Source organism: Rhinichthys klamathensis, unplaced genomic scaffold (genome assembly GCF_029890125.1).
Source record: "Rhinichthys klamathensis goyatoka isolate OS25496 unplaced genomic scaffold, OSU_Roscu_1.1 h1tg000064l_1, whole genome shotgun sequence".
NCBI classification, from domain to species: Eukaryota; Metazoa; Chordata; class Actinopteri; order Cypriniformes; family Leuciscidae; genus Rhinichthys; species Rhinichthys klamathensis.
In genome coordinates, this window is record NW_026606607.1 from 469,741 (window position 1) to 497,500 (window position 27,760).

Below are 27,760 nucleotides of genomic sequence, written 5' to 3' on the forward strand. Positions count from 1 at the left end.
AGTGTGATCAACAGTAGCCATTTTTTTCATTTTTTTTTTTCATATTTCCAAATTTACTCATAAATTATTTGTTGTTTACTCAAAAAATGAGATGCCTACTTTCAGATAAATGAGGCCCCCGATTAATCAGATGCAAACAGAAATATAAAACCAGTCCTAATTGAAAGAGAACAAGTTCACAAAAAGATTGAATCCAAGATTGGGTGAAAATATGGTATAATGAGTGACTTATAAGCTATTTTCTATAGGCCGGTCATTTTTGACCGGGAACACCACAAGTGTAACAATGTAACAAAACTCCCACAAAAAAATAAGAAAATTTTCAAAAAAACCCTGAGATTTAGTTAAACCGTTTGGGAACAAAGTCACTAAGTTTCAGTCCAAAGCGATAACATTAACTAGTATTTTCGGGAAAAAGAAAATCTTCTCCGGGTCAAATTGACCCGAACACCACGTTTTCTTATGCCAAAAAAAAAAGTTTCTTGATCTCGAAATAACAGTAAAAAAAAATGCATGGCTCTTATGAGCCTCCGTACACCGTTGCCCCGGATGAGCAGCGTCGATGAGAGCGCCTGCGCAGTCCTCAAATCTACACATCATACGGCTCGTCAACACACAACAGCTGAGTTCTCTTAGGATGTTTTACAGATTAGCTCTGTCTGCTAGCAGTACACTCACTCACAGACACACTCATTTAAACTCCCAGCTCAGCTTCATTCACAGGCCTGCTCAGTTATGAACATGACGCTGTTTTTAACGAGTTTTATTTATTTGGTGTTGTTATGCAGTTGGATAAGCTGTGATAATGACACAGAAGAGGACGAGCACGCTAAACACACATACACGGTGGAGATGTTCAATGATGCCGTCTCTACTGCTCCACACTTCGTCATGTTCTACGCGCCCTGGTAAAACTGTACACCTTCATCAAACATTTCCATTGTATTCAGATATACATTAAGTGATAAATATATTGAGATCAGTGTCGTTGTGTTAGTTATGGGTTGAATTGCTGCGATGTTTGAAGTGGCTAAGTCCATTAGCCACTTTAATCTGGTCTCCTTTTTAAAAAATGGAATGAAGTGGATGTAAAGTTTCTAATGCACGTTTATATAAATACTCAAAGCACAGCTTTTTTATATTAGAGGGATGTTGATGATAATGGACTTTGGTGAAAAGTTTAAATTCCTGCAGTCATAAAGTTTTAGTGTAACGTGGCAGAGCAAGAACAGCCGTGATATTAGACATCACTTCCTCCTCATCCTCTTAAAAAAAAAAAAGAACTAAAAAGTACCATGGTGTTTTAAAAAATGTGCATTGGTAATACTAGGGTTCAATTTTGGATGGTACTATGATGATATAATGTTGTTGTTTTTAGTTATTTTTTTCGACCTTTCCATGATTTAAATTTCACTGACAAAAACACCACAAATTAAATTTTTGCGTTTTTTTGGGGTCATGTATGGTAGTCCCATTGAATTATTTGAAGTACTTAGGAGTACTATGTAAATTTTATTTTGCATGTGTTTTGATACCATTGTAAATGTATAGTACCATCGTTTTACCATGTTACACTCACTTTACCATGGTACCACCACAGCATTAATCATGTTAATACCATACTGTAATACATACAAAATTAATTAATGTTTACTTATTACCCACAAGCTTGGATGTTGCATAACTTTAAAATGCTTTCGTTAACTAAATGTATTATTAGGGCTCCAATTGGAAGGTACTATTAAACAATATTCCTTGATTTTATTAACATTCTATTCTCTTGGTGTTCTGTCTGTGTTCTGTACTTTGTGTACTTTTAAATTATAAATATATTTGTTTTTTACCTTGAGAATGATTCACACCCAAGGCAATTTCCTTTTACTTGACCAATGAACTTAACTTTAGTTAGTTATGGCCCATTGCTCTCTTATGCTGTGAAACTTTTGTAATATGTGACGGAATAATATGTAATGTAGTATGCTATAAGTGTTTAAATGTGTTTGTGGTGTGCAGGTGTGGTCACTGTCAGAGGCTGCAGGGAACGTGGAATGAGTTGGCAGAGAAGTATAACAGTATGGAGGATCCTCCAGTGTATGTTGTGAAAGTCGACTGCACAAAAGACACTAAGTTTTGCTCCAGTGAACATGGGATCCGTGGATACCCAACGTAAGCATCATTGCTCCTTATAGTACTGTATGTTATTACACATCATGGTCCCCAAACAAAAAAAATGACAAATTTTGAGATGTTACATGCACAGAATGAGAGTAAAAATTATTCAGATGTTGTGTATGCTAGTCTACTTTGAACTTTACACTGAACAGCCGAATTATGACGCTGTTGACTTTTTTTTAGAGCTGCTTTACAGCAGAATTGAATTCTGTTTGCATTGATCATTATTCCCTGTTTATCACTGTTAAAGGGTTAGTTCAGCCAAAAATAAAAGTTGTCATCAATATCTTTTTGATAAAATCTGAGAGCTTTCTGTCCCTCCATTAACAGCGACTTAATGGAGGGACGCTTCAAAAGTTCGTTAAGAGATTGTAAAACTAATCCATATGAATCGAGTGGTTAAGTCCACATTTTCTGAAGAGACACAATCGCTTTATATGATGAGCAGATTGAATTTAGGCTTTTATTCACATATAAACATTCATCAACTCACACACCGGTTATGGTAAATGGAAGCTCAAGCATGTTCGCTTGACATGCGAGAACCAACGAGGTTCATGTGTGTTACACAGCACGTTTGAGCTTCCTCAAGAACCAATGAGGTTTGTTCTCACTTGTCAAGCAAGTACGATTGAGCTTCTGTTCATGTTCAATGATCAATGTTTGTCATTTATAGCTTTAAGAAATTATCTGCATTGAATAAAGCGCTATATAAATAAAGGTGACTTGACTAGCGTGTGTGTGTGTAAGAAGTTTATATGCATGATTTATAATCACCTGACTTGACTGTCATGTGCTTCAGGTAAAAGTTAAATATGGTTTGATTAATCATTGACTGACTAACTTTGTTGTGTTACAGCCTGAAGCTGTTTAAACCTGAGCAGGAGGCTGTGAAGTATCAGGGTCCAAGAGACCTGCAGGCCCTTGAGAGCTGGATGCTGAAAACCGTGCAGGAGGAACCTGAAGTAAGATTACAAAACTGATTCAATTTGTAACAGATTTAGCTTTTTAAAGTCACCTGGTGCGAGTACTGGACAATAACCTCTCCCCTCCAGCAACCTGTCACTTACAAGATCGCTGCAATAGCAAATTATGACAATCCAATTAATTCCCGATGGATGAAATCAAGTCCCGCCCTTTTTTTTTTTCTTGTTTGAGAAGCTGTTCCACTTGGATATTCATCACAATAGGAAATAACTTTTGCCATCTAAGTTTAATGCCGACTTTAAAAGCACTTTGTGTAGTTCTTGGTCAAGGTGAAAAGGCCTGTTCACACCAAGGACGATAACTATATAATTCTTAAAATGTTTTTTTTTTATTTTTTTTGTTACAGGGCGACTGTAGAATACAATACACAGGATATAAACAAACAGATCTGCAAATTGATCTGTATACATATGACAGACATCTATGTTGAACATGACCATAACACGCATTACTGCAGGTAGATAGATACACAAGACACGAGAGAGACAAACAAACAGATCTTCATGAACACCTACACAATACTGTATCACACATTATTTAGGACCTTAAGGGCTAAAATCTTTCTAAATATAAAAGAATAGCAGAGTCCACACCACAGCTAAAACGATAATGGCACAGAGAAACAATATTTTTGGGATCCCTTTCAGAATTTTTTTATTTTTCCAGCAGATGAACGATAAGAACAGCCAATAAGAATCCATCCTGCTTTAAGGAGCTTGAGCATTTAAAGTGGGAGATGACATAACTGAAGAACGAGTGTAACAGAGGCCAACTAGTAAGAGCTGTTCGAGTGAACCTCACTCCCCTGGCCTAAAGAGGCGCACTAGTGACTGATGCTAGAGGCTGTGGTCTTTAGCATCCTTGTTAGCGTGCCCATCTCACATGCTGGAAACGCTGGTTTGAATCCCGCTCAGAGAGGTGCGAGTAGAACCAGAGGGGTTACATGCGCTTAGAATAAATAAAGTCTGCTGGTGTGGATGCTAATAGTTATTGTTGTAGTTATCTTTATAGTTATTGTTTTTGTTGTGAACGGGCCTTAATTCTAAAATGTCACAATATTACAACACTTGTTCTTATTTTGTGTTTCACCCCAGGAGCCCCAGAGTGAACCCGAGGCACCCAAAGTCCCTGAACCCAAACAGGGCCTGTATGAACTCACAGCCAATAACTTCAAATCACACATCACTAAAGGTAGTAGCCCACTATCAGTCTTTATACACCCTTTAAGAAAATATTATATATTAAGAATATATCCTTGCAGTTGAATTACAAAGTGATATATCTTACAGTATTACATTGGTGGTTAATGGGATAGTTCACCCAAAAATGTTTTAACTGTTATAATTTCGTTGATAGCACAAATAAAGATATTTTTAATATTCCAATTAATCCATTCATTGACAGACAAAATTATTCTTATGATTCAGGCTGTTTCGGAAGCTCAAATGTGTGTTCTTGATGTAAAAAAAAACAACTAGGTTTGTTCTTGCACGTGACACTGTTGCGTGCTTGAAATATGTTAACAGGATGATTACGCAACATTTAAGTGAGATACAACTGTTGCCATGAGTGTAAGTAGCTGAAACAACCAAGAATCAGAAAAAATAACGTTAAAATAATTGAAGAGGTGTAAATGACGTTACAAAACACATTATAAATGTAAAAGAAAGACAAATAATCAGAGAACCAAGAAAACAAGTGTCGCCAAATCAATGAAATAAGCAAAACATAATTCCCATAACTATTAAACCCAAACCTCTAAAACTACCTACCAAAAGAAAAATGCAGAAACAAACCCAAAATCTTCAGCGTATACGACACCTTAAATAAACTACGCTGACTAAAACGGAAAAGATAACCCTAACCCCCCTAACTAACAAAAACAATACTATCTACCGTTGTTTTTCAAGATGGATTTCTAAAGGCCAAAAATCAGTAGAATACGAAATCAAGAAACAAATGAAAATCAAGTCAAAAACCTAATTGGTTAGCTACTACCTACAACACACCACGTTTGAATCAGATTATCTGCGTATAACACAGGGATCAGTCACACGCACACACCTGCACTTAATACTAGTTTTGAGTGATCTAGCGCTGAAACAGTGCATTCTCTCAGAACAGTGCAATAATAGATCAGCAACAACAATAAACAAACCCGAAGGTGTGTTGATTTCGAAACCACCGCATAAACAAACATTAACGTGATCATGGCTGAATTGACATTTTAATGTTTAATGTTGAATGAGATCCTTACTCCTCGTCAGTGGGGCCTTTTAACCTGCCGGACAGGGGATTGGTCGAACGTATATGATGATGCACAGCCGTATTTTCCAGTGATCATAACCTAAGAATAATTTGTGGAAACAAATAAAAACAAAAGCACAAAAAAGAAAATACAAAAACACAAGTGGCCATATTTGATGTGGCTATGTATGTTATTTGATTTCATGTTTATATGTGAATTTAAGTTCAATTTAAATCCATTAGAAAGCAATGTGTATCTCTTCACAAGACTAGGAATAAACTGCTCGATTTATATGTATTCGTTTTACAATGCTTTTATAACCTTTTTGAATATTTGATGTTTTGGTGGCCTTGACTTTCCACTGAGGGGCAGAAACCTCTTAGGTTACATTAAATATCATCTTAATTTGTGTTTCAAAGATTAACTAAAATTTAGTTGAGGGTGAGACAATTATGATATAATTTTCTTTTTTGGTTGAAGTGTCATGAATGATACCACTAAGTTGTATCAACTTTTACAAAAGATAAATAATAGGTGTATTAAATTATGTAGAAGGGATTTTTGCATTTCGTCTCTACTTCCCTGTCAAGGCCTGACAAGGTAATGACTATATGTATGTATGTATATACAGTCGTCAACATTTGAAGTGGATCTCAACCTTTCATCAAAGTTATACATGAACTTTGAACAAAACCCGTTCTTGTCTTAGGACAACTTTGATTATCTTTTTTGATCCACTTCACATGTTGACTACTGTATGTATGTATAAAAAAAAGGTTATCCAGTAATCACAAACAACTGGTGAAAGCACTCTCTTTTTTAGCATTTAAAATATGTTTTGATGATGCAAGTTAGATAAAATGATCAGTATTTCTTATACAATTTTAACTAATTAACGTAATATATTTTTTAAACATTATGCATGGGTTTAGCAGGAAATAGCACATTTTTTTTCCATTGTTTAATTGAAAAATCATCAGGATTTCAATAGCCCTTCTGTTGTTCCCATAATTTTCTCTTTATTGCAATTACTTTAGCAGTAAAGGTGAATTGTGTTCTTGGCTTTGGTACAGTTTCAGCCCTTTTCTCACCCCTTTTATGCTACATGTTCCGTCCGTTTGCCAAATAACTGATTCCTGTTTTGAGGAGAGGCAGGAAATGATGCTGTTGCTTTGACAGAACTGTTTATGTTTCCCACTTTCAGATGTTGGAAGCACATGCAAAAGATGTTGCATAAACCTAATGTGGTGCTCACCAAGTTTTTCCTTTACATCTTTATTTATTGTGCAGTCATTTGTGTAATGCTTAAATCAATATACTTCCTCATTCAGAACTGTACTGTGTATACGTTATGCATTTCAGTTGAAAAATAGCTCTGTAACATCATATGGTGCTGGGTGGCAATGACGGTTGAGTAGGGTGGGTATCATTTTGAGTTTGTAACCCTGTCGTTGTCCTCTGCAGGATCTCACTTTGTGAAGTTTTATGCACCATGGTGTGGGCACTGCAAAGCCATGGCTCCAACATGGGAACAGCTCGCCACCAGCTTTGAGCATTCAGACAGCGTCAAGATCGGCAAGGTGAGAGGCCGTCATGGTTTCTCTCTTCATTTTCCACATTGTAAATGTTCTGATTACTTATCAAACTTTTTTTTTTTTTTTGCTTGCTAAAGGTGGATTGCACACAGCATTATGAAGTGTGTTCAGAAAATCAGGTTCGTGGTTATCCCACGCTGCTCTTCTTCAGTGATGGAGAGAAGGTAAGGACCTCTAGCGTAGCTTAATTTTTTAAGATGGATATTAATGTTTATGAATATTACTGTTCAAAAGATTGGGGTTGATAAGTTTTTTTTATTTTTTTTTATAATTCTATTATGCTTACCAGGGCTGCATTTATTTGTTCAAGAATACATGAAAACAGTAAAATGGTGAAATTATTTCAACTTAAAACAACTTTTTTCCATTTTTATTTATTTTTAAGAGTAATTTATTTCTGTGATGGCAAAGCTCAGCTTTCAACAGCCATTACTCCAGTCTTCAGCCACATTATCCTTTAGTAATCATTCTAATATGCTGATTTGATGCTCAAAAAACATTTATTATTTTTAATGTTGAAAACATTGGTGCTACCTAATATTTTTGTGGAAACTGATATATATTTTTTTTAATAGAAAGTTCTAAAGAACAGCATGTATTTAAAGGTGAAGTATGTAGTTTCTGCTAGTGGCACCTAGAGGAATTACAAAAATAAACTCCACTTGTGCGCATCGTGCCTCCCCCAACTCAAACATCACAATCACAGCTCTTACGGGTGCTTGTAAAAGCATATCTCAACAGATAAAAGTAGGCTACTTTCAATAAAAGGACCAACATATTAGGAGTACTTTTAGCTGTTTTGCCATCTGTCATGAGTAAGGAATTGAGCAGGCTAACACTCTTGAGTGCACTCTTGAGAGACCACGAGTGTATGTTATGTGCTGGACACATTTTTTAAAATGGTTTTACCAATGGTTTGAGGGGGTCTACACTGGACACATCACAGTAACATAAATAGTTAAATTTTTCTTTCTGAACTGGTGAATGATGTTGTATTAAAGCGTCCATTGTAGCATGTAGTGTCGCAAAGCCCCATTCGCCTTGATGCATTCATGACCTGTTTAATCTTTGAGGGAACTTGGCTTGCTCTCCTGTACCCGAAGCTGAATATTTCCCCAGGTAATACGTCAGTCATGGTCCCACAGCGGCTAAACATCCTGTGGCTCTGCTTGCTACTGTAGCCATTTCCCAAACTCGCTCTATAGGCCTAATGGTTAGAGAGTCAGACTGGTAACCCGAAGGTTGCGGGTTCGATTATTAAAAACCTGCAGGAAATGACTGGGGTGCCCTTGAGCAAGGCATCTAATCCCCAAACACTCCCTGCTATGACTATTTTGCTAGTCATAGCAAAATGGCTGCCCACTGCTCCGGTGTGTTTGTCCACGGCTTGCAGGATGTGTGCGTTCACTACTCAATACTCCTAATGTGTGTGCTCTAACTTGGATGGATTAAATGCAGAGGGCAAATTCTGAGTATGGGTTACCATACTTGCCCTTCATATGTCACTTTCACTTTTTCACTTCCACTTATAGGTTGAACTGTAGAGAGATTGACAGGGAGATAAACCTATTAATGGCATTCTAATAATGAACAACAAAATGGGTTAAGGGAATGTATTTTAACAAAAATCTTAAAAGTAAAATGTAAAAGTTTTTACAAAACTGACCCTTTTGATCAATTTAATGCATATAAAAAAATCTTACTGATCTCAAACAGTTTTTTGTTTTTCAAATATGCATTTATCTTTCTATGATTTCTATGATTTTCACCTGGTGACAATTAAACAGTTATTTTAAAAAATCCCACGGGCTTGTGTTGGGGTCGCCCAATCCATATTTAGAGACCAGAATGTCACACATCACTTAGCAATGCCTGCAAAACCATGATAAAATATGCAATTACTGTTTACACCAAACAATAATGGTAAGCTGTGCACATGTATGTTTTCAGGTCGATCAGTACAGAGGGAAGCGCGATCTGGACTCGTTTAAAGAGTTTGTGGATAATCAAGTGAAAGCTGCTGAATCTAAAGATGAACCTGTGATTGAGGAGGAGCAGGTTCAAGAAATCCCTCCCAGTGCTGAACCTGAAGAACAAGAGGTGGGTGTCTGTTTAAGTTTTCACACAATACGGGTTTTGTTTGCAAATTTCCTCCTTGGCACCATAGAGATTTCATTCGTTTGTATGTGCGGGCAGATGTTTGAACAGCAAGCTGCAGACTTTGGCCCGTAGACACAAATCTGCATCTTGAAACCGAGGTAGTAATTATGGGCAGAGCAGCTATTTCCTCTTGCTGATGCAAATGTGCATGTGTGCGTGCGCTTGGGTTGGTGGGCTGGACTGGAGGGTGTGGGCGGGGAACTTAAAGAGCTGTTATTTTGTTTTGTTAATTGGCTTTCCTGTCTAAGCTTGTCTTTTATAAAGGGATTCTGGCTGGCTGGAATTGTTGGATGGCTAAAGAACGTCCCTCAAGAGCTGTATCATAGATCTGGATTTTTTTCAGATTGAGGATAATTTTTAAAGATTGTAAAACGTTAGACTTGCTGATGCCTTTAAGATGAGACCTTGCTCTTAAACAATGTTCTGAACTGGTGATGTAATTAAGGAAACTAGCCAGTTTCCCAGAGAGGTAGTTAAACTTCAGCAGGATATGATAACCTGTGGAGATTCTCTAGGGTTTATGCTATGTGCTGTTCTGCCCCGTGACACAAATGTTGTGCTATTATGTAATTAACACTTTAGTTAACAAGGAATACATTATTAGTGTTAAATGTAGGGGTGTAACGATACACAAACCTGACGGTTCGGTTCGTCCCACGGTTTTGAGGTCTCGGTTCGGTTCGGTTCGGTTCATTTCGGTGGGGTGGGGGGGTTTAGAAAGCTAAAATTGCTTTTATTTTTTATTGAACAGTGCTTTAATGAACAAATTGTGTCCTTGTCTTTAAATTAATTCAATTACAAGTAAACGTTTCTCAAGGATAACAAAATTATCTGCTAATGCTGTAAACTACAGCCCTTACTTGCACATTACTATAACATTAAAGCTTAACAACAGAGCCTAGACTTTTAACCTAAATTATATAATAATAATCAACACTCAAATAACAAATTGTATGAAAACATGTAAACTGCACATAAGGCAATTTTTGCATTAACATGTTTTTACTCTAATTTGTTATTGTCATATAATAATTTACACAGTTGCTGTTATTTTCATGACAACTATTTTAAACATACATTAAATAATCAAGACATCATAAACAGGTTAAGTAAAATATAATATATAGGCTAATATATAGCATTTATTTAGTGAAAGAGTTAGCAAACCAGCAAGCTGTGGACACTGAATGACTTGCCTGAGGTAAATATAAAGCTATGTGAAAAACTAAGCGTTTTATTGACGTATTTCCGCTGTTGAAACACTGATTGAGTGTTTACACGAGTTATGATGCCTTTCAGTAAGTATACTGTATCTTTCAACATACCTTCGGGTGTCCATTCATGTTTATTCTGTAACTGAGGAAGAGATGATCGCGCTCCGCGCTGCCGCATGCATACAGTGAAATCTGTCACGCCACATCTAAGAGCGCCAAAACGGCATTTATTGTTTGCATTTCGTGATCAAATAGACATAATTTGAAAGATTACACCTTGCTTATTATCAAAAGTAACAAAACACTGACCTTATCGCGATTATATGTGGTTAATGGTGGTTAGGCAACAGCCCTGTATTCGTTGTGTACACATAACACATGAGGTGCAATGAGCCGGGGCAGCAGGGGGCGGGGCGTGTTCGGTTCGCCATGAGAGTATCGCGATACGTATCGTGGGTGGTGTATCGCGGTTTTTCGGTTCGGTTCAAATATCGTTACACCCCTAGTTAAATGCGTACAAAATATGTTGCCACTAAAACATTTTCATTTTGTTTTCTCTCAGTCTAATGTTCTGGTCTTGACTGAGAGCAACTTTGATGAGACGGTTGCCAAAGGACTCTCCTTCATCAAGTTCTATGCCCCATGGTAAGTGTTAGTAGGGTCTCATTTGACCTGTAATTTATCAGTGGTCTGGTGTAGTGGCAGGTGGGGCTGGCTGATATGAAAAATACTTACTTCATAGTTCATTCATACTGTTGTTTGTGATATAAAACCTAAGCAGCATCAATATTAATATACTAAAATAGTTTTTATTAAAATGTAATCATTTATGTATTTCAAGTATTTTCTTTTAAAATATAACCAAAAACTCAAATAAAATAAATTATACCCAAATAGTAATTTCAAGGTGCTTAAGCTAAACATAAATTAGAAATGTTGCCTTTGCAACTGGCTTGACTTTGATGAAAAAGAGTTAATACGAATAATGGGAGATGGGAATGACTAATCGGGTGTTTCTCCATATGGTGTTTTATTTACTGTTGGTGTAGGTTGCCAACACCACCGTCATCCGCTCGAACAACTTGATGGAAACGCACCTAATTCCCATTTGTTTTTTTTTTTGTTTGTTGCGAACTTGCGAAAAGATTCGCTTTACGTTTGGATGGAATCCCAGCTACTGAATCATTCATTCAAACCAATTTTGTTAGAACATTTATTCAATAACATTTTATTTTGTTTAATTGTTTATTCAGAATCGTTATTCCTATTTTAAACAAAAAAAAAGGGTAACACTTTATTTTAAGGTGCTTGTAATAAGCAGTAATTAACAGTTAATAAGACACTTATAAGACCTTATAAGATGCATATAAGATGCATATAAGCATTAACTAATTATAATAAATAAATAAAATAAAATAATAAATTTCTCAAGTATCAATACATTGCACTTTTAGAACAGCCGAACAAACATAAATGGTAACACAAACTCTCAGTCCCTTAAAAATTGACCTTCCCAAGAGGGAGTAGTTTCCCTGATCTCTTCAGGGCCTGGACCTTTAATTAACCCTTATATGAAGTAGTTAATGCTTATATGCATCTTATAAGGTCTTATAAGTGTCTTATTAACTGTTAATTACTGCTTATTACAAGCACCTTAAAATAAAGTGTTACCAAAAAAAGTGATTCTTAATTTATCCAGAATCGCACAGCTCTCTAGAAGTGATTAAATTCCATGTTTTTTTTTTATAAAGAAAAAGCTGCTGCTTTTTTTTTTGGCCAATGAAAATAGTTCTGAAAAAGGCCAAAGCAGTATCATGTGGATTGATACTAACAGTAAAACATTTGGTACTATAATAGAAATAACAGCTTTTATGGAATTAAATTAGAGGATCAGAACTGTTCCATGTATGGATGAATGGGTAAATTGTCAAAAATGGATTCTTAGTAAGTGTGTTTCTTAGTCAAAATATCGAAATAATATTTAGGGCTGTCATGATTCCTCGATTAAATTTGAGTACTCTATTTAAAAAAAAAAAAAAATTGATTGCACTTTATCCGTCGCCGTGGCGCATTCCACAGACGAGAATCCATGAACCGCATTATTAGAACGTTTTCTAAGGCTGCACGATATATAAAAACCATACTACAGCATAGTGCTGTTGTGAATTCACAAAGACTGATTCAATTCAATCAATGTATGCCCTGGGGGTTTAATATATGCACTTTATTTAATGTGAGTAGGTAACTCAGAGCGACTCCGTTCACAGCAAATGCTGCTCCACATGAACTGTTAATATTTACATGCGTGAAGCATGTCTCAAACTCCATCTTTGCAAATGCTGTGAATTTGGGTCGCTTATAACGTTCATCTGGAAACGCAATGTGCACCATTTCATCAGATTTGTAAGGTAAATCATTCATAAACCTATGCCAACACAGGAGAATTCATCAATATCTTTCTAAATATGCAAACTGTTCATTGCAATTTTAAAATAAGTTTATACCTTCGCTCTGAGTTTGCTTGTTTTGATGTCCACATATGCTTGTTCAAGAAATTCCAGTGGCTGTAGCGTTTCTATCATCAAGTTGTCAAATATTAAATTTTAAAACTTCACAATTGCTGTTTGTTTCAAATGGAGGTTCCTCTGATTTATTCATTTGATTTTTTTAGAGATGGATCAAATGTTATCAAAAGACTAAACATTGAGATTATTTTTAAGCTCTATTGCCAAGCCCTGCGCACTGACAGACATGTATGTGTGTGTGTATATATTTCCTTGCACGCACATATGAACACAGTGTGCTTCCCTCCCCTATCTGTTCCTCTGATCATCTTGACACTTCCTTAGTAGCTGATCAAAAGATCCGCCTGTCCCTGATTGGCTCTTCCTCTGTCGTTCAGCGACTCACGCGATGTGTCCGTGTGTTTAAGGTGCGGTCACTGCAAGAACCTGGTCCCTACCTGGGAGGATCTATCTAAAAAGGAGTTTCCTGGTCTGACTGATGTGAAGATTGCTAAAGTGGACTGCACAGTGGAGAGAACACTCTGCAACAGATTCTCTGTGAGTGCCGCTCATATAGTCTGGAACTCAAATTCTGGCCTGCCGGGGGGAGGGATTGTGGATGTTTGAGGGATGGGGTCGACATAACTTTATATTAGTGGCAGAAAGTCATTTTTTGAACGAGGACATTCTTTAGCCAGTTTCAAAAGCTACCAGCAATGGAGATTTTAACAATGATACAGGTTTCGGTTCTATAAACTATATGGTCGAGATCCATGTTTGGATTTATTACAGTTCATCACTGGGATAATTTGCAGCATTTAGATGTAGTTTCAGCAAACGTGAAGAACACACTCTCTATATGTAATGTTCAGAATATCTCAGTGGAGATCACTAAAATCCAGCTTACATGTTTGTCTGCGTTTTCAGATAATCTGAGCTTTTTCTGCAGTGTAGAGAGAGTGCTTGTGCATGGGTGCCAGATTGTGAAGATTAAGTAAATCCAGGGTTACATTTTCAAGGGCAGGGAATGTATCCATGAGAAAAGTTCTGATTGGAGGGTTTAAACTCTTGAAATCTGGCAATCCCAAGCTTGAAGGCTCGCAGTCTATAATATTTTGTTCCTTCTTTATATTAAGTGTCTTTAACTTGCGTCCAAAAAAATGAATGACAACACATTTTGATGGTCCACTTTAGACATTCTACTAACTATACGTAACTTTGCAACTAGATCAACTTATTCTTCTAACCCGAACCCTAAAACCTAAACCTAACCTTAACTTAAGTCTACTACAGTCTACTAATACTCTAATGAGAGTTTGTTGACATTGTTTCAAAGTTGCTTATTGTAAATTAGTAAACTGTCTAAAGTGGACCATCATTATAAAATGTAAACACCAAATTAATTGTAAGGTACCATGTCATTTTGTATTGCAAAAGACTTTTTGCTTCTGGGGCTCTATGCAATTTTGGATGCAGCTTAGAATTACAATAGATTTCTGTAGATTTTTACATGTTGCAGATATAACCTTTCTAATTAGTTTGAACCATTTCTATCTATTTTTCTATACTGAATTACATTTGTCTCTACTCTCTTATTTGTGCCTACAAATGCTGTCACCACATTTTTGTAAAGAGCAAGTTGTCTTTGCTCCATTTTTTAAAATGGATATCTAAATGTATGTCAATTTTTTATCATTGTTCTCTGTAGGTGCGTGGATACCCAACACTCCTGATGTTCCGGGCCGGGGAACAAGGGGAGGAGCATAATGGAGGGCGGGACTTAGAGAGCTTGCACAGTTTTGTCATGAAGCAAGCAAGAGATGAGCTGTAACTCTTCCCTCAATGTATCTCCCACGATTCCTCTACAAAACAACACTATCTTCATTTATTATACTGTCAGAAGGACTGCTTTTTCTTCATTTCTGTCCCACACCTGCTGAAGTGAGGACAATCTCTTCCACATGGTAAAATGTGAATGTACATGATTTAATCTCGAGCAGTCGATGAGATTACTAGCAAATACAACCATACACGTTTGATTGTGCCCTTCCTCCTTGAAAGAAACAGTTGTGGGTATGAAAAAGACATCTCTTCAGATCATTACATCGTTTAAGGTGCATATTTTGTACATGTCAATTATATGAGGAAATTAATTTAGCTCAGTTCATTATGATTATCAACTAAGACTGAAAATGACCTCAGGGAGACCCTCTAAAGATTGTCTTCTCCCTTTTTCTCAATTCAATGTAAAATACTATTCGATGCACACTTACAAACAGCACTTTCAGTTGAAATTTTAAATGCATTTCTGTTGTGATATTAGGTTTTGAATTGGTTTTACTGTTCAGAGGTTAAAATAAACTAGACTAAGGTAGTTTGTTAGCCAGGTTGGGAGATCAGTTTAAATCGGCCAAGATCAAGCTGGTTTGGATGGTTGGCCATAATCATCAAACCTGGCCAGTCTAACCAGCTTAATGGCCAGCAACCCACATTAGACTTGTTTAAGCAAAATGTGGACATTTGCTTAACTACTTTGAATGGTTAGTTTTGTCTTCTAAAGCTTCTTAGTGTTCTTACAGGCATATGAGTGAGGCAGACACATTTTCAGACATACTGCCATTTATATTAAGCATTTCTGGTCATTTTGTCAATGATCAGAACATTGAAACCATGCAGAATAGTTAATATTTGTTTTATAGTGACAGTTTATGGAAAAACGGTTTATTTTGTATTACAGTACAGGTTGTGAACGGTAAAAGCAGTTACGGTACAGTAATATTTTTTTTCTTAAAGTTTGTTCTGCAGATGTGACTCTTTTGCTCATCATTTTTGATTAGATTTGGGTTTTTTTAGACTGTTTGAGTCTTTCTTTTCTCATTTTTGTCTCTGTAATGCAGTCTTGATGGCTTTCACATGCAGTCAACCACTTCATTCAGACACTAGTGTTGCCTGGTATCATTGCTTGAAGAATGCTGATAGTACTTGTATGTGTTCTCTGATGCTCTCAAGTGGTTTCATTGATTTATACAAATGTAATTTGCATTTTTCCTTTTAAATGTTCCCACACTGAAATGTTTATTTTTCTGTTTTACTGGATCTGAAAGAGAAGGAAGGGAAAAGCAATCAGAGAAACCACATATATTCAGTCTTTATGGGAGGCACATGGCCATGGCCGACCTCGATGAAAAACGCAGTATTTTTGTCCTCTGTGTGAGAGAGGTACACACACTGCCTGGGGGTTTTTGTACAAAAAAAAAGGCACATTGACAAATTTCATAATAAAATGTCTTTTTCCAAAAATAGCCGTTTTAATTTTCTTCCTTTACTCTTGTTATATGATCTCTGTGGTGTATGATTCATAAAAGGAGCAATAAATAAACTGTAAAATGTACAAGTATTTACACACAAACATCCAAATATGGTTAAGACATGTAAACAGCAGTTTATGGGAGGTATGTGATATAATTAGGATCATAAAAATGACAATATTTGGAAAATTGTTATTGATATTGCTACAATGATGAAAATACACAATGTAGCCTGTCCAGAAAGAGCTTTGTACCATTCAACGGCTCACAGTGAAAAAAAAAAAGATGGGTAGCTGCGTAGTTAGGTTTGACAATAAATATTGACATGAGATGGTGGAAAATCTACAGCCCATATGAGGATGTTGGCATAGAATATTGGTTTGTTGCTGAAAAACCTTAAATTATCCGTAGGTCCTTGTGTCTTGTGGGAGGTTTTGGATGTAAGCCATCCGAGGTGCAGGTGTTGCAGGAAAATTATAGATCTGTGGTGTTTGACGGCATCAAAAAAAGAAAGAGTTCCATCCTTGGAACAGCAACATAATGGTTCCGTTCTTTGAGTTCTGTTGAAGTGTGTAACCACTCGCTCTGACTCACTGATGCAAACCACAGGTAGTGCAGAGCAAATATTGAGAAACTTAAAATAATTTGATTTTTTTGAGACCTAAAATAGAGTCCTGTGGGTTCAAGTGACTTCATCAAAAATAGACGAAACAGTAGAAACTTTCCTGTTCAGATTTCTGTGCTTCAGGACCGTTTTAGATATTAAAGGGGTCATATCATGAGGAACCAAAGTTTCTTTTGAAATAAAAGAGCTACTGTAACTCAAATTGTCTATTTATATTGGGGAGGAAGTTCCTGAAAGTTGCAAAAACAACTTGTTCTGGAACTATCAGACAGATAAAGACTGTAGAACAAGATGTCTAAAGGCATAGCAGCAGCAGCAGCAGCAAAAAAAAACATCCTGTGTAATTCCAAGGGTCAGAGAAAGGGTTTAAAATAGTATTAGAAAAAACTATTTTGGCTCTTTTGGTGAAACTTTTGTAACATTATAAGCGGAACTCAGAAATTAAATGATGTATGACGTGACCCCTTTAAAGACTTTGGTAAGTAAAACACTAATTTAAATACGTATTGCATTTTAGCTCATAATTTACATTTTCTTTGGGTTCATTTTCTGATCTGTAGATTCAGATGTACATCCTCTTGGCAGTTTGTAGGATCTGAAATGTCCCATGAGAAATGGTCCTAGGTGTGAAGATAAGGAGAAAGCAGCAAACCTGGATCCACTATCGAGACGTACTCTCACATTTGTTCATAACGCTTGTCATTTTGTTTTGTCAGTCCTTACACACATTTGTCAGTGTCTGCGATGCAGCTGTCGGGCAGGAGGGTACGTGTCCCATGTCAGTGGCAGCCACATGAGCGCACCACCATGTTCTTGTATTTTTTCAGAATGACATTGGAGTTGTCATCATAGTAGAGCACGGAGATCGCGTGCAGTTTGGTGGGAGCGCAACATGGCTTTGGGACGTTCTCTGGATTCATCAGATGGACCTGAAAAGTGGAGCAAGATTTTTTTTATTATTAAATTACTCCTGTGAAAAACTTTTAAATAGATGTGTTCTGTTAGGGCTGGTATTTATTTTATGAAGAAGAACTCACCAGTGTCTGTACTATAGCATGATTAGTAGCGTTCATATGGGCGTTTAGGGGAAAAGAGCATTCTCCATCACAGTAGTTTGCTGCGTAGCCCTCAGGTGCAATAATCCAGTCCTGACAAAAGACATTTAAAATTGAAATGGCTGCCCACACTAAAATAATCTTAAAATAGAATCAACACATTTATAATCATCAGTTATATTATATGCAAATGGCTACTGAAGCCTACACCAGTCTTGATATCTGTAATGATGAATATGCAAGTCCTTCCTCTTTACCTGCCAGCCCAGTTCTCTGAAGCTGACATACAGTTCATGCTTTTTGCAGGCGGTCTTCTGATCACTGCTGTTGTAATCTGCCATTCACAGAGAAGAGAGACATTAACACGTGATAGGTTACAGTATAACATACTACACATTTAGCTTTATACTAATGGTGAATTTTTCTTAAATGGTTCCCTTTTGAAAAAGTGTGCTCAATTGTATTGAATGTGCAGTTGTGTAGCCTACCTCAGATCTTACATTTTTAAATGTATATTTTCAGTGTACTTAAAGAGAGTACACTTTCCTGTTTCTTAAAATTAACTACAGTTTTAAAAAGTGAACTTTGTAATGGTCAAATTAAAAGTTTATTTTAAGTACATTTTAAATCATTATGTTTTAAAAATTATTTTGTTGTGCTTTAAAGACACTAATTTTGATGTGCTTACTAACACAAAAGTGCACATGAAAATTCTGGCATCATTTACACAGAGTTGAGTAGCCTATAACTGCATTTGGAATCCAAATTGCTGAATGAGAGTCACTTTTAAACCTTCTTTCACTCTTTATTCCATACAGTAAAAATAAATGGTGACTGAGGCTTTATTTTTAGCCTTACATTTCCTTTCATGCTCCTTGTAAGGAAGAAAGTCATACAGATTTGGAACAGGAGGGCGTCTAAGGCATTTCTTGTCAAACACATGAAATATCTTTGGTGCACTTCTAACCCATACGGTGCCTTTAAGATTCCTCAATTTAAAATTTGTCTCAAAACAAGAATAAAGACAATATTTGAAGTGAGACTGCTAATCCTGTCAACATCACAAAACATTTGCTTTGCAACAATGTATCCTTTACCACTTTACCAGTTGCTGTCAGCAACATTTACAGTTTATTTCAATGATCTGTACGGCTCCACCCCGTGAACTAGCCACATGTCAGCAGCAGGTAGGTTTGGGTTTTCTGAAGGGGAAGGTCATCTCTGGCACTGACTCCTGCTCTGAATTCAAACTCTGACACAATCTTTCCACTGGTGTTCTCATACAATTTTTTTTTTTTTTTTTTTTTGCTAAGTGCAGTGGAGTGGGAGAGGAGAGAGAAAACTATGATATCAGTTCAGGCCAGCTGCAATCCCTTCCTGTTTTTTTTTTTTCAGGTCCTGCCCCCAAAGAGCAAAACTTTGGCCATCCAGAGATCTTGCTAACCAAAACAGTGTCAAGACATGCCATGCAAGACAGGTAGTTAGAAGAAGTACCACCACATTTGATCAAACTAACCCCCCACAATCCCATACACCACACTTTTGCCATGTCTGAGAGCATACTGGCTGTTATACTGTTTGTTTTCTTTTCAAACAGTCTGCTGAAGCCTCCCTAATGATACCATACTGTAATTCATTACTGTAATGACATTATGATGTAAGTAAATTTAATTTACTGCTCTCGTAAGACAAAAGATTATATGTTGATTCAACTTGACAATGAAAACCCATTATACAGCTGAGAAAAACAACTAATACATACACCTGTCGAAATAAATGTTTCATGGTTTGATAATAATAATAATGTACATATGATCAACACAACAAATCTGTATTTCGCTTACAGCACACAAAATGTGTTCCCCTAAGTTTGTACATTGGTTTCACATTTGCAGGAAACACTTTGTAGGACATTAGATGGAAACCGCCCTGGGGAGGTGTCTAGAACACACTAGCTAATGACTGGGGTACCCCAGGGTTCGATGCTTGGGCCCCTTTTCTTGTCAATATACTCAATATTTAAAACTCAGCCAGCCTGGCAATTCCACACAACATCACAGTCCAGCTGGGCTCAACAACATTAACAACATACAAGTCAGTCAGGAACCTGGTGGTAATGTATAATACAACCCAGGCTCATTGGAAAAACACGCATGTGGCCACATTTCTGCAAAATGATGTTACATTGCCTATTGCATGTTCCATTCCACTTTCAAAGTGAACTGTCCAGTAAGTGTTCATTTTTATCCGAAACAGCTAAACTTGAATCTGGCACTGTTTTGTTATGTTGGTTGTTGCAGGTATCATGATAGTTCGGAAATGATACGTGTGAAAAAGAACAAAAGTTGTTGGTGTTTTACTGCCTCGAGTGTTTATTTCATCTGGAAAGTGCAGTGCTTTGAATGTTTTGGTACATGTTTGGGATTTTGCAAAAATATAGGAAGAGGCACATTTTTCCAATGAGTCTATGTTGGTTTAATGATGAGCTTAAAGAGGACCTATTATGAAATAGATCTTTAAAGTTACAAAGCCCACTACAAAGGGAGTTATTCTCTATCAGTAAGCACAGTTCCCTTTCTTAGTCACTTCGAGTTAAGTCATGACGACGAATGGGGTTCGCTTAGAAGCCTCTCATCTTCGAAAGAAATAAAACGAGCCAATGGCAAGGAAATGCCATGGGTCTGCGGAATTTGCATGGCGTAACTCCGCCCCACCGCGTGGGTATAAAAGGAGAACGCCGGCAATATGCAGATATGTTTTCGCTTCGGAGCCAAGTTCTCTTCATTCCTGCAGCCTATTCTCTGACTATCTTCGAGAATCTTCTAGACGAGCAGCTTCCAGTCGGTGTTGATGTGATGGCGAGTTCCAGCGAGTTTCACATTCCTGCCAGCTGAACTGAACAGCGTGTGTGTTTCTCCCTGGGTGCTTCAGCACTGCTACAAGCTTTTCTCTCACAAAAAGAGCGTGCACGCGGCATGTCTTTCTAAAGACGATCTGCCCGTGTATTTTTGAGTGCGGTATTCTGATAGATTCAGCTGATGGGCACGAGCGCTGTTTTGACGTGTTTGGGCTTCGATCACGTTCATACAGCGTTCGTGGATGGGTCACGTTCTCCCAGCGGGAACATGACCATCGCAATGTAACGGTCGAGACTCGATGAGCTCAACAGAGCGAGAGTCCCCTCATCCACACCCCAATCTATTTTCTCCACGCGAGATAATACGTCGGCTGGTGGCCAGGGTGACCTAAGACGGCAGGCCTGGAACTAAACCGACGAAATATCCTCAGTCCACAACCCGTCTTTCACATTGCAACCAGCGCGGTTCTGAGTGAGTTCACCGACCAGAGCCGCATCAGAGGACGGCGTCCTCTGATGCGGCTCTGGTCGGTCAGGTTATCTGCTCGGTGGGTTATTTGGGTTTGGATATATGCGGGCCCGCGATCTCACTCAGCTCAACTCCTCCATATCCCAGGCTGGCCTCTTCGGCGGCGCGGTCGAGGACTCTGCCCAACAGTTCTCGGACGCCCAGAAGCAGACTGAGGCTACTCAGACGCCTCAGTCCGCTTGCCGCTGAACGCGCCCTCCTGCGCCTTCCGCCTTCCGCGAAGGCTGTCTCCCTCCACCCTGAAAGTGTATGTTGCCGCTATTGCCGCACAACATGACGCAGTTGAAGGTAAGTCCGTGGGAAAGCACGATCTGATCATCAGGTTCCTGAGAGGAGCGAGGAGACTAAATCCTCCTCGCCCTCCTCCCGTTCCCTCTTGGGTCCTCTCAGTGGTTCTAACTGCCCTGCAGAGTGCTCCCTTTGAGCCTTTGCAATCAGTGGAGCTTAAGTTCCTGTCAGTTAAGACAGCGCTCCTGGTTGCACTGGCCTCCATTAAGAGGTTAGGGGACCTGCACGCATTTTCTGTAGACGAAGCGTGCCTGGAATTCGGGCCGGCCTATTCTCATGTGATCCTGAGACCCCAGCCTGGATATGTGCCCAAGGTTCCCACCACTCCCTTCCGGGACCAGGTGGTGAACCTGCAAGCGCTGCCCCTGGAGGAGGCAGACCCAGCCTTGGCATTGCTTTGTCCAGAACGCGCCCTCCGTGCTTATGTAGACAGAACGCAATGTTTCAGGACCTCTGACCAGCTCTTTGTCTGTTATGGTGGGAAGCTGAAGGGAAAGGCTCTCTCCAAACAAAGGTTGTCTCACTGGATAGTGGATGCCATTGCTTTCGCTTACCAGCAGCAAGGTCGACCATGCCCCCTTGGTGTGACAGCCCACTCCACCGGAGTGTGGCTTCCTCTTGGGCTCTAGCGCATGGCGCCTCGCTAACAGACATCCGCAGAGCTGCAGGCTGGGTGACACCCAACACATTCGCCAGATTCTACAATCTTTCGAGTGGAGCCAGTGTCCTCCCGTGTACTCGCTTCAACCAGCCGGTACTAGGACCCACTCGTCCTTCATCCATGCTAGTCTCACGACAGGGAGCTCAGACTTACGCAGGGCACTGGAAGACAGCCGAGGTGGCGTGATTGGACTGGGAACCCCATTCGTCGCCACGACGTAACTCGTAGTGACTACGAAAGTGAACGTCTCGGTTACGGATGTACGACTCCCTGCCACTTCCGCTGTACCGCTGGAACAGCCGAGTTCAGTCTTGGCTACTCAGCGAAGAAACATATCTGCATATTGCCGGTGTTCTCCTTTTATACCCACGCAGTGGGGCGGAGTTACGCCATGCAAATTCCGCAGACCCATGCCATTTCCTTGCCATTGGCTCGTTTTATTTCATTCGAAGATGAGAGGCTTCTAAGCGAACCCCATTCGTCGTCACAACGTAACTTTGAACTCCCTGAAATGCCTCAATTGTAGTCTTGGGTTTCTTTCCAGAAACTTATGTCCCAAAATTTCTCATTTAAATAATTCCCGCCCAGGGCATATGCTAAAAAGGGGCGAGGCCAGGTTGAGTTGAGTTAGTATTTTGTTGAAACTCACGGTTATGATAAGGGGAGTGATATTTCCGAAAAACACGCAAAGTTGAACAATCACACACTGTTCCAGATGACTAATCAGAGCACATTGCGGTTTTTGGAAGGATTGGGATTTATAAAAGCAGGAACTAAACAGAGCTTTACTGACAGACTGGGAAGAGAGGTGCTACAACAATGTAAAATATGTGGAAAATTATGTGTTTTTGTACATTCAAGCATGAAAACCTAAAACTAAATAAGGGCATAATATGGCCTCTTTAACTTCACCCATAACATCGCTATGCCTAGACATGCAGATAAAGTTCCTAGCCATGAAGATAGAAAAGGTGTTTTTCTCTAATGTTTGCTCAAAACTAAACTAGACATTTCTACAAAAACACAAATAAATGAAAACATTTACAAACCGATTTTTTTTTTTTTTTTTTTGTCAAATGATACTTGATAATGTAGATAGACTTTCAAATAAATTATTCAACTAAAGCGCGGATCATAACATTTAGATAGAACTGACCAAATTTGCATTGCATATTTTCTTAAGATAATAGCAAAAATCTTTCAAATTAAGAATGTTTTTGTTCAAGTTATTCATCTAAAAAAAAAAAAACTACCTTTATTAACAACATGATTGTCTCTGAGTAATGTAGAGAAGAAATAAAGGCTGTAACTGAAACCACATGTGTAGACAAATCTCTGAGGTCATCCTAAGAAATCAACAATCATCCAGGGCTAAGGTGTTTCCCACTTTCTCCTTTAAGAGAAAGTTCCTTGAAAATCCACTGTTGATGCAACTGGTTGGCAAAAGCTTCTTGGTCTTAAAGCTGTGATTGTATTTAATAAAATACTGTCATTAAAATGTTCATTGGGGACCAAAATAATACATTTTATTAACCATCCGAATCTACCAATGTCGTGTCAGTACATGTAAAAGGTCTGCCAGCTATTTATTATCATGTCAATTATTGTGCCTTTAGCCCCAACAGCAGTGGCGATTTTGATCCCAAATACCATACTTTTACATATTCTTCAGTTCTTTAATGCCAGATCTCAGGAGACTGGTATGGTAACAGAGATTGGCATGGTAATGGATATGGCAATGTTAATGTATTTGGTTTTGGCTGAATAGATCTGCTACGCTGGTGCTTCTGCAGAGCAAGTACCGAGACTTGCTACTGCCAATACATTCACAGACATTGATGTCGGCTGCATGCTGCTGCTGTACATGTACATCCATGATTTAACCCCCGTAGCAGATCTATACAGGTGGAGCTGGGGAAGGTGGAGGGTTCTCATGGCAGCTCATTGGCCGCTGATGCAACAACAACCAATCAGCTGTGCTATGTAGATAATGACATGAATGCTCCCAAATGAATTAGACCTATCAGCCCTGCTCCATCTAGAGTTTCATGCCAGAACTAGGTAATTATTTAATTACCTTGATCAAACCTGAAAATCATTATCAAGACTTTTGTTTCAAAATATATTTGGTAATTTTATCAATTGTCAATTGCTACATAAATCTATAACATTTAAAAAAAAAATAACACAGAATCAACTTTGCCCCCAATTGAGTCATGAATCAGGCAAATTTCCATGTGAATAGTAAAACGCGGATATTTAGGAAAGTACTGCGATAAGTGTCATCTAGTGGATTAGATGAGAATAAAATCAAATGCACTTTTTAACCACAGTGCCTTAAGACCTACTTGTAGTTTGCTGTAATTTTCAGTTAAAAGATAATATTAATATATTCAGTATTGACTAACTGAAATTGATTATTTCAAAATAATTTCTGTTTAAACTATAGGTACTGGTTTTACAGCTTGAGATGCAGTGTGAAATCTCTGGCCTTCTTTAGCTCCCAAAGTAAGACCCCTTCTTTTATTTCTCTCACTCTGTCTGGCAGGACTAGGGTAAATATTTACTGAGATAAATCCGCCAGCAGGAGTGGCCCCCGAGCTCTCCCGAGTGGCCTTTTAGTCGGTCCCCCAGGGGTCCCCTTCCTCTCTGATCCCGAGCAGTGAACCTGTCTTACACAGATCCCCAACTGTGACATTTATAGTCAAGAATGTTCTACATCTAACCACAGGCCTGAGAATGAGGCCAAACTACAACCAAAGAACGGCAGATTTTGACACACTAGTTACACACAACTCATACATATGGGAAGTTAACATGTCCTGTGGTGTGACATGCTATTCTCCCTTTTATACTATTTTAAACAGCATTTTGCTATTGCTTAAGATGAATATTGGCCATTTTCTTCTTTTGATCCACTTCTAAAGTATTTTTAAATGGGCAAATTTCCTGAAGGGTCATATTTCTTCCCAAAAATAGGGTATTTTAAAATGCATAAAAAACAAAGGCATTTTTATGACCAATATTACTACCAGTAATATTAATATGTCACTGTTTCTATCTTGTCTGGGCTGTATTAATCATTGAGAATTATGAAAATTATAACCAAACACAAAAGGGAAACTGGCTGTATAATGCTAATGATAGTGTTTTTCATATTACAGTCATGAGAAATGTCAAGAAAACAGAAATCGCAATGGTCCTAAAACAGGCTTCACCTTCATGCAGAATATAATTTCTTAACCTGGAACTGTTTTTGTTAGTCACCCAAATATGAGGCATCTACATGTATTCAACATGAACATGAACCATGAACCAAAACAGGCACCACTAAAGGCACCCATAAATTACAAGATAATTGGGCCGATTTTGGGCCCAATCCTTACGACAATTCTAGGTAAAGTCCAGATTATCTTGATGGTTCTAAGATTATCTTGATGGTTCTAAGATTATCTTATCAGATTTTTCTGTGGTGTGATGTGTGTTAAGAGTGATTGAATCTGGTCAGAAGAACGTCGGGACAGCACCGATCGTAAATCGTAAATATCCAATATGTTAAATATTCACGATCAGAAATTTTATTGTGTGTGGGGAACTCTGAGGACAAACATGCACACACCGTAGATTGTCATGTGAAAGCGATTTTTCTGTAAAAAGCAGTCCAAACATATTATCCCCATTTCTTCTTGCTCGTCGTCCGCCATGTTTGTTTACTCTAAAGTCACTTTTTTTATCGTCATGTTTGTTGTCTCTCACATTTTGAAAATCTGACAAGATTTCTTTTAGTGTGGACCAGCCTTAACACACTGAATTCAGACTGTATTCACACACTCCAGTTTTGTTTACCTCTACCTTTCCTTTATTTACTGCCAGTATTTACTGTCAAGGGCTCTTTAGGAGTAAAGCAGATATTTAGTGTGGAGTTTCATTGAGTGTAAAGGCCAGATTTGTGGTACCCCATAAAGCGCTTCTCTTCCTGGCAGTAAAATTTAATGCCACACTGTTACTGCTGTGTATGGGTCCTGTGGGCCTCTGCTGGCCCTCGAATGAAGACCACTGCCTGCTCATCATATGTAGGGATGACTATCACAAGGAATTTAATGATTCTGCTTCTGATTTGATTCTACTAAACAGTTCTGATTCTAGTGCCCCGCAATATGTTTTGTTTCAGATATCACCTTTCATGTAGTGTGTAATCTAGCTGTTTGTGAATGTAGAAGGTCTGCAACGTTTAAAAGTGCAGATAAATTAAGTTATTGTCTCTCCAAAAGAAAGAACCGATTCTGAACTGCCTGAAAAGAGTCGTCAGTAATTCCAACCCGATCTCAAGGCAAATTCGTACGAATTTTACGAGGTGGCTAATTCATATGAATTCATACGACCTCACTTGTACAAATTTGTACGTTCTTTGCTAAATCGTACAGATTTTACGAGTTGCCCAATTCGTATGAATTTGTACGTACCTACCCCTGACCCCGTCACTAAACCTACCCATCACTGGGATTTAGACAAATTAAGAATTAGCCACCTTTTATTTTTACTGAATAAGATTTATTAGGCTAATTAACAAATGAAGAAGATGATCAATTCATTTCTCATTACTGTGATACAGTCAAGAGTGCAGCTCCGTCGCAGCACAGGAATCACTTTCAGAGTATTTGTGGAAGAACGCAGATGTTCAAGAACTGTTAATAGAAATAGTTATATTAGCTTTACGGCCTTTTTGGTTTGACATTTACAGCCAAAAGCTGTCAAAAGCACATGCCAAGATACACACGTGGATTTCTTGACCAAAAGACAAAAACACGGTGACTGCAATGAAATCTCACAGATGCCTCTCACGAAAAGCTTCTCTTTGGAGCAATTACACAATGACATTCCTGGTGGTGACGGCATTCTGGAGTAATGGACACGGCGTTCCGCATGGAATAACATCCATCCTGGAAAGAGCTGAGGCAGGGAGGCTGTCTCACCCCGCTCCCTTGATGACTTGAAAGAGAATGTGAGTGGCTGTCTGCGTCCATGTGAAGTTTATCTCTCTTCCTGTCTTTCATCACTGTGGTTATTAAACCTCCATCCCCAGAGCTTGCCGATGTCTAATTACACCAACGGTAAACAAAAGGAGGGCTGAGGGAGGGGGAGATGAAAAACCGCAGCTGGACAGTGCCGTGTTATTATAATTCTTTAAGCGATACTGTTAACGTGGTCAGGCATTTTAGCCCAGCACCTAATAACAGCACAGAGGTAATTACAGGTCTAGCGCTGGGGCGGCACATACTGAGCTGAGCTAGACGCTTGTTAACTTCCCTCGGGCCAAAGGCCGGCGAGCTCCCCCGCACACCTAGCCAAGCATTAGCGCTTAATGTGCTGTTTTGTTTTCATATATAGTCAAAGCTTTAGAAACAGTGTCAAAGCTCCAATCGCACGTAAAGGGCTTCGCCTGAACTGGAAGCTCATAGAGACAGAAAGAGTTTTCAAAGGGTGAAACCTGTCAAGAATATGTCAGGGTCATTTTTATGCCCGGAATCAAAAGAAAGATAAATGAAGCCTGTTTTTA

At 38.4% G+C, this 27,760-nt stretch overlaps 2 protein-coding genes across 2 annotated transcripts in view; one reads left to right on the forward strand and one right to left on the reverse strand.

Moving 5' to 3' along the window:
• The first annotated feature begins 605 nt into the window (after positions 1-605).
• txndc5 (thioredoxin domain containing 5) lies at positions 606-15,101 on the forward strand. Its single transcript, XM_056249807.1, has 10 exons — positions 606-908; positions 2,014-2,166; positions 3,032-3,137; positions 4,254-4,350; positions 6,872-6,987; positions 7,080-7,166; positions 8,953-9,102; positions 10,939-11,021; positions 13,309-13,438; positions 14,589-15,101. Exons 1-10 carry the CDS (start codon positions 736-738, stop codon positions 14,709-14,711), a joined length of 1,218 nt encoding a protein of 405 aa, XP_056105782.1. The 5' UTR covers positions 606-735; the 3' UTR covers positions 14,712-15,101.
• A 484-nt stretch (positions 15,102-15,585) lies between these two features.
• bmp6 (bone morphogenetic protein 6) overlaps positions 15,586-27,760 on the reverse strand; it is a 66,308-nt gene continuing 54,133 nt past the window's right edge. The window contains exons 5-7 of the mRNA XM_056249808.1: positions 18,126-18,202; positions 17,851-17,961; positions 15,586-17,742 (exon numbers count right to left, since the gene is read on the reverse strand). Coding sequence (XP_056105783.1) covers positions 17,593-17,742; positions 17,851-17,961; positions 18,126-18,202 — 338 coding nt within the window. The 3' untranslated portion in view covers positions 15,586-17,592. The remainder of the gene's footprint in view (positions 17,743-17,850; positions 17,962-18,125; positions 18,203-27,760) is intronic.

Excerpts from the sequence above, each read along its gene's own strand:
- txndc5 (XM_056249807.1), top strand. The coding sequence starts at position 736 with ATGAACATGACGCTGTTTTTAACGAGTTTTATTTATTTGGTGTTGTTA. Across the intron at positions 3,138-4,253 it reads CCGTGCAGGAGGAACCTGAA|GAGCCCCAGAGTGAACCCGA; the intron begins GTAAGATTACAA and ends GTTTCACCCCAG. Across the intron at positions 6,988-7,079 it reads ACAGCGTCAAGATCGGCAAG|GTGGATTGCACACAGCATTA; the intron begins GTGAGAGGCCGT and ends TGCTTGCTAAAG.